The following is an 11,484-nucleotide window of genomic DNA, read 5'->3' on the forward strand; positions in this document are numbered from 1 at the left end:
TCTCTCCACCTGTGCCTGAACCACCTGTACCCCCACATCATGGCTCTGGCCGCCGTGCCCGATGGTGCCCAGGTTCGTCCGAAAGCGGACCAGGCGACGGCTTTTATGATTTTGAACGATGCGAGCCACCTGCTTACGAGCCAAACCCAGGACAGGGCAACCCGCACCCACATAATCCACCACCACACCCCCGTTCACCTAGGACTGCTCGCCCATCCGGTGCTCGTCGCATGCCTAACGGGTACCGTTCCTCCTCACCCTCGCCACAGCGACACGCACCCCCTCACAGTGCACCTCACAAGCCTCCGCATCCCAGAGGGCCCAGGAAAGGGCTGCATGAACCCTACAGTGAGACAGATGAGGATGACTGGTGCTAGCCTCTGGGAGAGGGGAGGGAGGGAGCAAGGACACAAGAAAGGAAGAGTTGCTGGAATGAGACACAATCAGAGACTAGATGTTTTGCATCAGAATTCAGTTTTGCCTTGAATTCTGGAAGCCTCTGAAAAAATTAGACATCACTAGAGGCAAGAGAGAAGCAGATCCCTGAGTCTCCTTGCCCTAGGGCTAACACCGGGAAGTATATTGGTGCTAGCCTATGGGGAGAGGTGAGGGAGGTGGAGAGGAACAAATGTTAGGGTTAGGGAACATGCCAGCAGTTGCAGGAACAGGACCCAACTGCAGGCAAGAGTCACTTGCAGCAAAGGCAGTGACACCCCTACGTGTGCATGTTCCAGAGAGAGCACAGCAAAAGTGTGATTGGAGGCTCAGGGGAATATTGAGGCATGCTTCCCTTCTTTTCATTTATGTTCCCTTTTTCTTTTTCTCTACTGCCTGCTTTTTTTCCTGCACAGGACTGGATGACTTAAAGTGATCAGAAAAAGGAGGTGGGTTGGGGTGGGGGATAAGAAAATCTGAAAAATTATAAATAACTCTTTATAAGGGAAGTGAACATGCAGAATGCTATTGTTGACAGGAGGAATGTCTGCTTTTTTGGATATGTTGTGTATCTTCTGCAGACAAACTGACAAAAGCCACAACTGTGGTGAAAAACCTCAGAACAGTTGATAAGTTCACAATCTAAACATGGAGATTCACCACTCCCTTTACTCAACTTGACTGGAGCACCGTCTATTGCAAAAATCCACCCACATGTTGGGTAATATTGATGAGTTTTATCATCTGTGTTTACTGTTAATAATTATTTCTGTGAGGGTGAGAAGGCCACAGGCCCTGTGTGTGTGTGTGTGTGTGTGTGTATGTGTGTGTGTGTGTGTGTGTGTGTGCGTGTGTGTGTGTGTGTGTGTGAAAGAGAGAGAGAGAGACAGAGAGAGAGGGTGGGTTTTGCTTAAATGGTAGGTTTGGGCTGGGGCACACACACCCTGACTGTATTTGGGAATCCAGGCCCTCACAGCTCCTGACCCTTAAAACTTGAGAGAGAAGAAACACAAATGAAAAGAGGGGATGAAAAAAAAATGAACCAGTCTTCACTCTTCCTTCTTCTATGGCTTCTCCTTCTTCCTCTTCTTCTTCTCCTTCTCTTCTTCTTCTTCTTCTTCTTCTGCTTCTTGTTAGAGACATTGAAGCTTGATTCTTCTGTTGCACTGCTCAGCTTTGTTTGAACTCCTAGAATAAAAAAAATCCCTTGCATGATTGAAGCAACAACAAAAAAAAAATAACAAAGAAACTTTGAATGAATTGGGGTGGGGTGAATTTTCTTGGTCTTTTCATTATGTCTGTAAAGTTCTCTCTCCTGTCCCTGGCTTCTGCCCTTCACACCTCTCTGAAATTGTCCCTCGCACTTTTAGGGATGGCACAAAGGGGACAAGAGGCCAACACTCCCCATTTTTAAATCTTCTGCCTGCTTACTACAGTAAAGTGGGATAGAGTCCCACTTTTGTAACTTATTTATTGCCATATGGCCAATGCTGCTACTAAAAGGATTACGATCATAATAAAAACACATTAAGATTGGTCGATTATTATTGAATCAAAAGTTTGAACAATTATTTTGGAGATAAAAAGCATTTTGTAACATTATTTGCATTCATCTCACAATTTATTCATAATTTGCTCATTTGCACAAAATTTCATACATTTAAGCACACACACACACACACACACACACACACACACACACACACACACACACAGCCTGTTTATACATATGGACTCTTTTCCCCTTACTCTAGTCTTCCAGGGTGTGATGGAGTGAGAAGGGAGTGGAGGAGGTGATGAGAGAGAGAACCTTTTCATCTTTCTATTAGATTTGTTATTGATGATGATACCTCCAGAAGATAAGATGAAGATGCTGATGATGATGATAATGATAATCATGATGATGATGACTTTGATTTCATTTTGTTTTTGACTCAGCTGTGCTCTTTGTATTGCCATATTTGTTTCGGTGTGGTTCTGTTCATGTGGTATGTGGAGCTCTGTAACAGTGATGCATTCTGGGCCATGATTGTCTCACCTTTGACCTCCAGCTAACCTAGTCTTCATTGGTATTTTTAATGCACACATGTCCCTTACTCATCAAAAGTAAAAACACATACTGTCGTATATGTAAAAAAACCTGCTATTTTCCTAGAATGTCAAATTATTAGGTATAAAGCATAATATATGTATATTGTGAATTAATACAGGTGTACATAATTAAGATTTAATTAACCTGAGCTCAAATCTACAGGAATATCTTATTTTTTATGATTCCGATCATTCAAAAATTGCATATCCTAAATATATATCATCATAGCTGATGATAGCAGAGAACATGTTAATGGACCACACGTGTAAAACCTGAGACTAACACAAAATGGAAAAGCCCCAGTGTGCACTGTTGCATTCAGGAGTAATGTTTGCCTTTGTACATAAATGAAATCAGTTTAATCATTTAAATTTACTCTCCAATTTCAAGTATGTCCATTAGGGATGCTATGTGTTAGAATATTGTGATGTGGCTATATGTTTGAGAAAGGAACAGAGCTCCACTACCTCCACTGGACTAGTAGATGGCACTGTGCCACACAGCACGAGTCGGCAGACCTGACTCATTTTCACACTTTTTGTGTTCCATATTTCTGTCAATAATCTGTACATGTGGATTTAGGATTTATGTGGTGCACCATTCTGTGTTCAGGACATGTGACACAGCCAATCAGACTGCACAGGAACACAGGAACATGTAACACAGCCAATCAGATCGCATGGGTTGAAACAATGACCGGGCCTTTTCTGCCAAAACCTCTGTCTCTTGTGTCCCACTGATCTTTGTGTCCCTGAGGCCCAAATGTAATCAATACTTCCCCGTTATTCTCAAAACACCTGATTTTAGTTGTAAAAATTCACTGCCAAAACTCGTTCTGAAGCACACAAGCATCATTATATATGTAGCATTTAATAATAACATGCATAGCACATTGTGTGTGTGTGTGTGTGTGTGTGTGTGTGTGTGTGTGTGTCTGAGCGAGAGAGAGCAAGAAAGAACTTAATCCTTTATTTTTACACAGAACTTGTGTGTGTGTATGTGTGTGTGTTTATATATATATATATATATATATATATATATATGTGTGTGTGTGTGTGTGTGTGTGTGTGTGTGTGTGTGTGTGAGTGTGTGTGGGTGTGTGTGGGTGTATCAAACTGTATGTGATCACTGATCACAGTGTTGGAGGTACAGCTAAAGGCTCCCACTGCTAATTGAGCATTAGCTTGTGTGTTTAGGAATGTAACATTGACTTCAGTTATTTAATTATTCATTGTAAATCAGTTTACATTAGTAACTACAGTGAAACTAATAGTACAGGTGAGTTTATAGAGTGAGAAAAGTAAAAATGGACCCACTGACAAATCCTGTGTGTTTAAAGGACTAATAAATTAATGTGATATATTTAACCATTTGAACGATGTTAGTGGTTTTAACGTTTCTCTGGACACCGTCCTTCTAAAGCCTTAATTAAACTTTATAATTGGCTTAGTTAAACCTTTACAACACACAACAAAATTTACATAGTGCAAAATGCTTGATTATGAATTGTTGATAACATACTGTGCAGCAACCCTAAATTTTAGAACAGTGGTAAAAAAAAACCCAAAAAAAACAGAAAGAAAGAAAGAAAGAAAGTAGCTTTCAGTTATTTAAGGTGTTTTTGTCTTTTTACAGTTTTTTTATTTGCCAGATGCTTTTATAAAAAAAAATAAATAACTAAATAAGGCAGAGCTAAGCAGTTTAGTGTTAAAGCTACTGCTGGTATTTAAATTACAATTAACTCACTTTCAGGAAGGAAACTTTCAACCCACCTCACCCATTTCTCTGTTTTACACATTGCACTGCAGTTAATTCATACATAATATATTTAAAATGACCCAAAATATAAAACAAATAAATCATTTTCAATGTGATATTATTATTATTATATGTGTATAATATCATAAAATATAGGATTTCTTGTACATCATTTTGTTTACTCTCCGCATCTGGACCTGCTCTTATAGAAACTATTATAGAAACAATAAAAATGAGTTGAAGGAAGCTTATATAACTGCTAACCAATATATACCAAACAATATATAGCTTACATAACCCACCTCTAATTACGAGGCTGATATGCACTACATCACGTATAAGGTAGTAAATCAAGTGGGAGCCAGAAACTGTAGCATGCAGGATTGGGTGTGTGTGTGTATGTGGGTGTGAGTGTGGATGTGGGTGTGTATGTGGGTGTTTGTCTGTCTGTGTGTGAAGACATTTTTTCTCACTCTTGTCATCAACTCAACTACAAACCCATACAACTGTAACCAGCAGCATAGGAGCCGCCATGAAAAGAAAATGACAAAATCCCCCAAAAAAGATTCAGAACAAAAAAGTGAAAGTATTTAATTCAAGAACTGCATGTGCTATGTGCATGCCATACCGTGGAACTTCATCTTCAGGAATAAAAAAAAAAAAATAGTATTATTGAAAAATGATTATGGAGAAATGTTTTTAAAAGCATCATGTTCCTTTTCTTTCTATTTTTAAACAAAATAAAAAAAGACAAAAAAATCTAAAGAGATAAATGACTTTGCAAATTGAAATTTATTTATTCTTTTTTTTTTCAAACATGGAGGTGAGACACTTCAACAATATGTTCAGGACACATTATAACTTCTGTCATAAAAATGAAATAAAAACAAATGTGGAAAAACCTTTGGTTAAATTGGGCAAGGATATGTATTTTACACCCATACATCATTCCTTTGACTCTTTTTTTTATGTTTAAGCTGCTGGACGGAGGATGGAAGAAATAACAGATTATGTATGAGATAGTTTTGATGGTTTATACATTTCTTTTAATTCAAACTTGACTGCTCTAACAGTAACATGCTGTGACTTACTATTACATGATTATCAGGGCAAATGACAGCAGTTCTACAACATCACATCTTACAGGTGTTTACTTGCTTCACTCAATCTTGTTTTTATTTTTTTATTTTTTAACCAAAACAATCTTTAGCTAATTGTTTATTAATGTTTACTATAAATATCCCAAATGGTGAAATTTGTGTAATTAAAATTTTTCACTAAAATATCAGCAATTAAATAAAGTCAACATCTTAGGATCCATTTAACAAAATGGAGTCCACCTCTTAATGTTTTAATGCTCTTTTATTTCACCTAAGTGGCATGTATTACCCATTATACACAGCATGTGATTCTTAACATGAGAAATAAATGAAAGCGTTAGATATCTGTGCACCATTTGGGTTAGGGTATGCAGTTGAAAACAGACATGCTATTCAAATTAGTTCCCTTAAAATGCAAATTGCGTTCGTAAATTGCAAATTGAGTTGTTATTGGATCTTAATTTCTATTTGTACAATGCAACATTCATACTGGTCTGTGCTTCTGCTTGAAATTTCTGCTGAAGTCAGATCAGGTTGAGTGACACCTTCCCAGATTCTGTTCTTTTTTGCTATAACATAGTAAAACAGCAAACCAGTTAATCAAATATAATTTTCATTTGAAGGTTCTCTTTTCACTGCAGTGAATTCTGAAAGCTGTCAGTTCATATATAATAATTAGCAATAATTAGATTCTTCATTTACATCAAGTCAATAAATGAATGATCAACATGTTGCAAACACTGATGAGGTAAGAGATGCATGTTTACCACTCCCTTGTAATTTCTCAAAAGTCTCATTTCAGCGATGTAATTTGGTTTAGTTATTAATCATATGGTATGATCTCTGAGAAATGACTTTTTAAGTGACATTATGTTCTAGTTCTATGTTCGTATATATACGGGTGCATCTCAGAAAATTAGAATATCATGGAAAAGTTACTTTTTTCCGTAATTTAATTCGAAACATGGAACTTTCATATGTTCTAGATTCATTACACATAAAGTGAAATATTTCAAGCCATTTTTTGTTTGTTTTAATCTTGATGATTATGGCTTATAGCTTATATGTGTTTGTGTGTGTGTGTGTGTGTGTGTGTGTGTGTGTGTGTGTGTGTGTTATGTGTGTGTGTATACATACTGTTGCAATCAGGTTTACTGTGAACATTTACAGACTTTCAGCTGTTTGCAATGTACAAATCAAACAAAAGCAATTTAAATATTTCAACACAACGAATGCTTCAAGTGGTTTTCCTGAATTCAACTGAAAATGCAAAATGCCTGAAAATAATGATTTCTCCAGCCTCAAAATTATTCAACCCCCTGAATAGAATCCCTCACAACAGCACAAATATGCAAAACAGGTGTTGTCTCAAGCACATCTGATGCAACTTATCAGGTGTGCTTGTGCTGGAACACATGAAATACCTGAACTGGCTAGGGGTAGAAAATGTATTAAATAATCTGGACAGGGCAGGTTGGTAGATGTTCTGTATGTTATTAACCTGCATGTTCGCCATCCTCTGCCTCTTCTGATGGGCAGGGTAAGCCTGACGTTCCTCTTTCTTCTTCCTGCCCCAGCAGCCCGCCTCGGCCTCGCGCTCCTCAGGGGACTTAAAGTATTCAATGAAGCTGTAACACAACAGAGGCGCTGCTCTTAGAGTATTTATGCCTATGCCACAAAAATTACAAGCTGAAATACCCTCATATGACCAAACAGAACCTTTATATCAACAATATAAGGATTTCAATAAAAATCAAATAGAATTAGTTAAACACAAAAGAGCAAGAGTAAAAAGAACCCTGACATTAAAACCCAGACTGCTAAAAGGTAGTAATTTACACATAGCTTACACCTTACGGCCGTTCAATAGTTTGCCATTGAGCCTCTTCATTGCCAAATCCGCTGCCTCTGCAGACTCAAAATGGACGTAGCCATACTCTTTAGACCTCTTCTCATCACCTACAACCTTCAAAAGAAACACGTCATGTCCACAAACAATTTATATTAAACAGAACTCATAAAGGACTTTAGTATAAAAAGCATGCTAATCATGCTATACAGATGCTATTCAAATCCAAACAGTTCAAAGCCCGAACCTTGCAAGACAGGACCTTCCCAAAGAATGAGAATGTGTCAAAAAGGGCCAAGGTATTCATCAAGTTGTCCAAGTTCTTGATGAACAGGTTTCCGATGCTCGAGTTCCTCAAGGATGAATCCCTCTGAGACCACATGACGCGCATGGGCCGTCCCATAAGGAGCTCAGGATGAAACATTTCCAATGCTCGCTCAGATGAGGGAACAAAATTAATTACAGCTCATTAATTTCAATTATAAAAGCTAGGTAAAATCATATTCAGAATTATTGGCACCTATGGTAAAGATGGGTAAAAAAGGTTATGAAAAATTTTTTTGATGGTGGATCTGATGATGAAACTGTCAGCGAACAAACCTGAATATGAGCCAGATGCTGAATTTACCAGGGGAACCACAGAAGGTGCCAAATTTGGCTCATAATATTACTTGATAATATTGTTTTTAGGTAGGAGCGTAACCTGGCCTGGGTGCTGGGGCTGTAGCCCTGAAGATTTTCTCTTTAATCCCGAATAATTCTCCACCTGGAGCGGTTGGTCACTATGTACAGTATCTCACAAAAGTAAGTACACCCCTCACATTTTTGTAAATATTTGATTATATCTTTTCATGTGACAACACTGAAGAAATGACACTTTGCTACAATGTAAAGTAGTGAGTGTACAGCTTGTGTAACACTGTAAATTTGGCAAAAAAAAGTGAGTACACCCCTAAGTGAAAATGTTAGGCCCAATTAGCCATTTTCCCTCCCCGGTGTCATGTGACTTGTTAGTGTTACAAGGTCTCAGGTGTGAATGGGGAGCAGGTGTGTTAAATTTGGTGTCATCGCTCTCACACTCCCTCATACTGGTCACTGAAATTCAAAATGGCACCTCATGGCAAAGAACTCTCTGAGGATCTGAAAAAAAGAATTGTTGCTCTACATAAAGATGACCTAGGCTATAAGAAGATTGCCAAGACCCTGACACTGAGCTGCAGCATGGTGGCCAAGACCATACAGCGGTTTAACAGGACAGGTTCCACTCAGAACAGGCCTTGCCATGGTCGACCAAAGAAGTTGAGTGCACATACTCAGCGTCATATCCAGAGGTTGTCTTTGGGAAATAGACGTATGAGAGGTTGAAGGGGTGGGGGGTCAGCCTGTCAGTGCTCAGACCATACGCCGCACACTACATCAAATTGGTCTGCATGGCTGTTGTCCCAGAAGGAAGCCTCTTCTAAAGATGATGCACAAGAAAGCCCGCAAACAGTTTGCTGAAGACAAGCAGACTAAGGACATGGATTACTGGAACCATGTCCTGTGGTCTGATGAGTCCAAGATAAACTTATTTGGTTCAGATGGTGTCAAGCGTGTGTGGCGGCAACCAGGTGAGGAGTACAAAGACAAGTGTGTCTTGCCTACAGTCAAGCATGGTGGTGGGAGTGTCATGGTCTGGGGCTGCATGAGTGCTGCCGGCACTGGGGAGCTACAGTTCATTGAGGGAACCATGAATGCCAACATGTACTGTGACATACTGAAGCAGAGAATGATCCCCTCCCTTCAGCGACTGGGCCGCAGGGCAGTATTCCAGCATGATAACGACCCCAAACACACGTCCAAGATGACCACTGCTTTGCCAAAGAAGCTGAGGGTGAAGGTGATGGACTAAACCCTATTGAGCATCTGTGGGGCATCCTCAAAGGGAAGGTAGAGGAGCACAAGGTCTCTAACATCCACCAGCTCCGTGATGTTGTCATGGAGGAGTGGAAGAGGACTCCAGTGGCAACCTGTGAAGCTCTGGTGAACTCCATGCCCAAGAGGGTTAAGGCAGTGCTGGAAAATAATGATGGCCACACAAAATATTGACACTTTGGGCCCAATTTGGACATTTACACTTAGGGGTGTACTCACTTTTGTTGCCAGTGGTTTATACATTAATGGCTGTGTGTTGAGTTATTTTGAGGGGGATAGCAAATTTACACTGTTATACAAGCTGTACACTCACTACTTTACATTGTAGCAAAGTGTCATTTCTTCAGTGTTGTCACATTAAAAGTTATAATCAAATATTTACAAAAAAGTGAGGGGTGTACTCACTTTTGTGAGATACTGTAACTGAACGTCAGTAAAAGAAGACCGCCTGTAATTTTCTATCCTCAGTGAACGGAGGCGAAACCAATCAGACAGAGTTTACAAGAAAATACGTGGAAATACTTGTGTCTTATTGGCTGACAGTCTCTCAATCCTGCCGCACACTAGCTCACAGTCAGTGTGAGGAAAAATGGACATACACAGATTTTTTGTTTGTCTTTTTTATACCAGTAAAGGGTTTGAAACAGAAACAGTAACATCCTCTGATGCTGAGCAGGAAAACAAGGTGTGTAAATGTCTATAAGAGTTCCAGTTTACATGAACATGATATTAGCAGAGCATAAAGATAATGTACTCTGCATGGGACTGTAGGAGCTACCTATAGCTTAATTGTGTCTCCCTTTGGCTCACAACACCAAACTAGCCTAGTTAGAAAAGTTTTATATTTTATCAGTCTGGTAGTCCTATAAACAGTGACAACACCCAAGGCAAGTGTTATGATAAATCCAACTTTTTCTGATCATGTCATACATTGATAGCCAAGTTACCTCAGCTTCCATAAAGCAAAACTTTATGGAAGGCTACTAGCTGAGCTGGAAAAAAAACTATTGGGCGGTTTAGAGATCCATCCGCATTAGATATAAACTCCTGATCGCTAACGACTCGAAAATGTAATAATGATTAGCGAAACATACATGCATTTAAGAGTTAATATTCATTTTGATAACCCGAAAGACCCTCTGAGAACAGCGGTTCTAGATTGAGTGGGAGTCAATCAGAATATAATAGGACCCACTCATAATGGTGGTCAAACTCTTGACCTTATACTAACATGCGTATTAAGTATAGAAAAATATAACCAAATTTCCGCAGTCTGAAGCTATCTTGGATTATTATCTCATCTCTTTTAAATTGCGTATTGATCATTATATATGCACTTTGCCATGATACCGCGTCAAACGTACATTCACGTCAGCTACTGCAAAGAGTTTTATCAATAACCTCACAGAGATATCAACTATGATGAATCACAATCTGATCCCAAAGAACTTGATCAGGCAACTGAAAGCTTAGACTCAACGTTCCACTACACGCTAGATAAGGTAGCTCCTCTTAAAAGAAAAATAAGTAGAGAGAAAAAGCTAGCACCATGGTATAACGATCACACACGCACCTTAAAACACACCACTAGACAATTAGAACATAAATGTCGTCAAACCAAATTGGTATTATTACAAACAATATTGAAGGAGAGCTTCCTGAACTATAGAAAACCTCTTAGTGCTGTTAGATCAGTCTTGATGCAGAAAACTTAGATCATGCTTTCATCACCACTAGGTTGGATTATTGTAATGCCTAACTGTCTGGATGTTCCAGTAGGTGCATAAACATACTCCATTTAGTCCAGAATGCAGCTACAAGAGTCCTTACTAGAACCAGATGATATGACCACATCACTCTGATTTTATCCACACTGCATTGGCTGCCAGTAAAATTTCACATTGATTATAAAAATACTACTAGTGAACTATAAAGCACTGAATAGTCGCACTCCACAGTACCTGAGCAAATTTTTGGTCTTTTATGATCCGTCACGCCTACATTGATCAAAAGGTGCAGGCTGTTTGTTGGTACCTCAAATAGTGAAGGCTACAGCAGGGGGAAGAGCTTTCTCCTACAAAGTATCACAATTATGGAACAGCCTTCCAATAACAGGCTGAAAACACATATGTTTAGTCAAGCCTTTTGTGAATAGTTTTTTCTTAGGTAAGGGAGCAGATCTAGAGAGCTCACAGGCATAGAGTGTTGTGGTGAACTACGATGTTTGGATGCTGTCGCCTCCCCACTTTCACACGTTCACCCAGGTTTGTTGATGGAGAGGCTGGCCCGCTTATGTCCCAGGGCACACTCAGATATGTGTTACCTTCTGGCTTTCA

General features: G+C 39.2%; 1 protein-coding gene across 1 annotated transcript; it reads right to left on the minus strand.

Moving 5' to 3' along the window:
• Positions 1-3,135: 3,135 nt before the first annotated feature.
• On the minus strand, positions 3,136-7,658 carry LOC128617517 (polyadenylate-binding protein 1-A-like). Its single transcript, XM_053640661.1, has 4 exons — positions 7,482-7,658; positions 7,236-7,351; positions 6,887-7,013; positions 3,136-3,162 (listed from the first exon to the last, which is right to left on the minus strand). Exons 1-4 carry the CDS (start codon positions 7,656-7,658, stop codon positions 3,136-3,138), a joined length of 447 nt encoding a protein of 148 aa, XP_053496636.1.
• Positions 7,659-11,484: the final 3,826 nt, after the last annotated feature.

The sequence above is a fragment of the Ictalurus furcatus genome, chromosome 2, assembly GCF_023375685.1.
Source record: "Ictalurus furcatus strain D&B chromosome 2, Billie_1.0, whole genome shotgun sequence".
NCBI classification, from domain to species: Eukaryota; Metazoa; Chordata; class Actinopteri; order Siluriformes; family Ictaluridae; genus Ictalurus; species Ictalurus furcatus.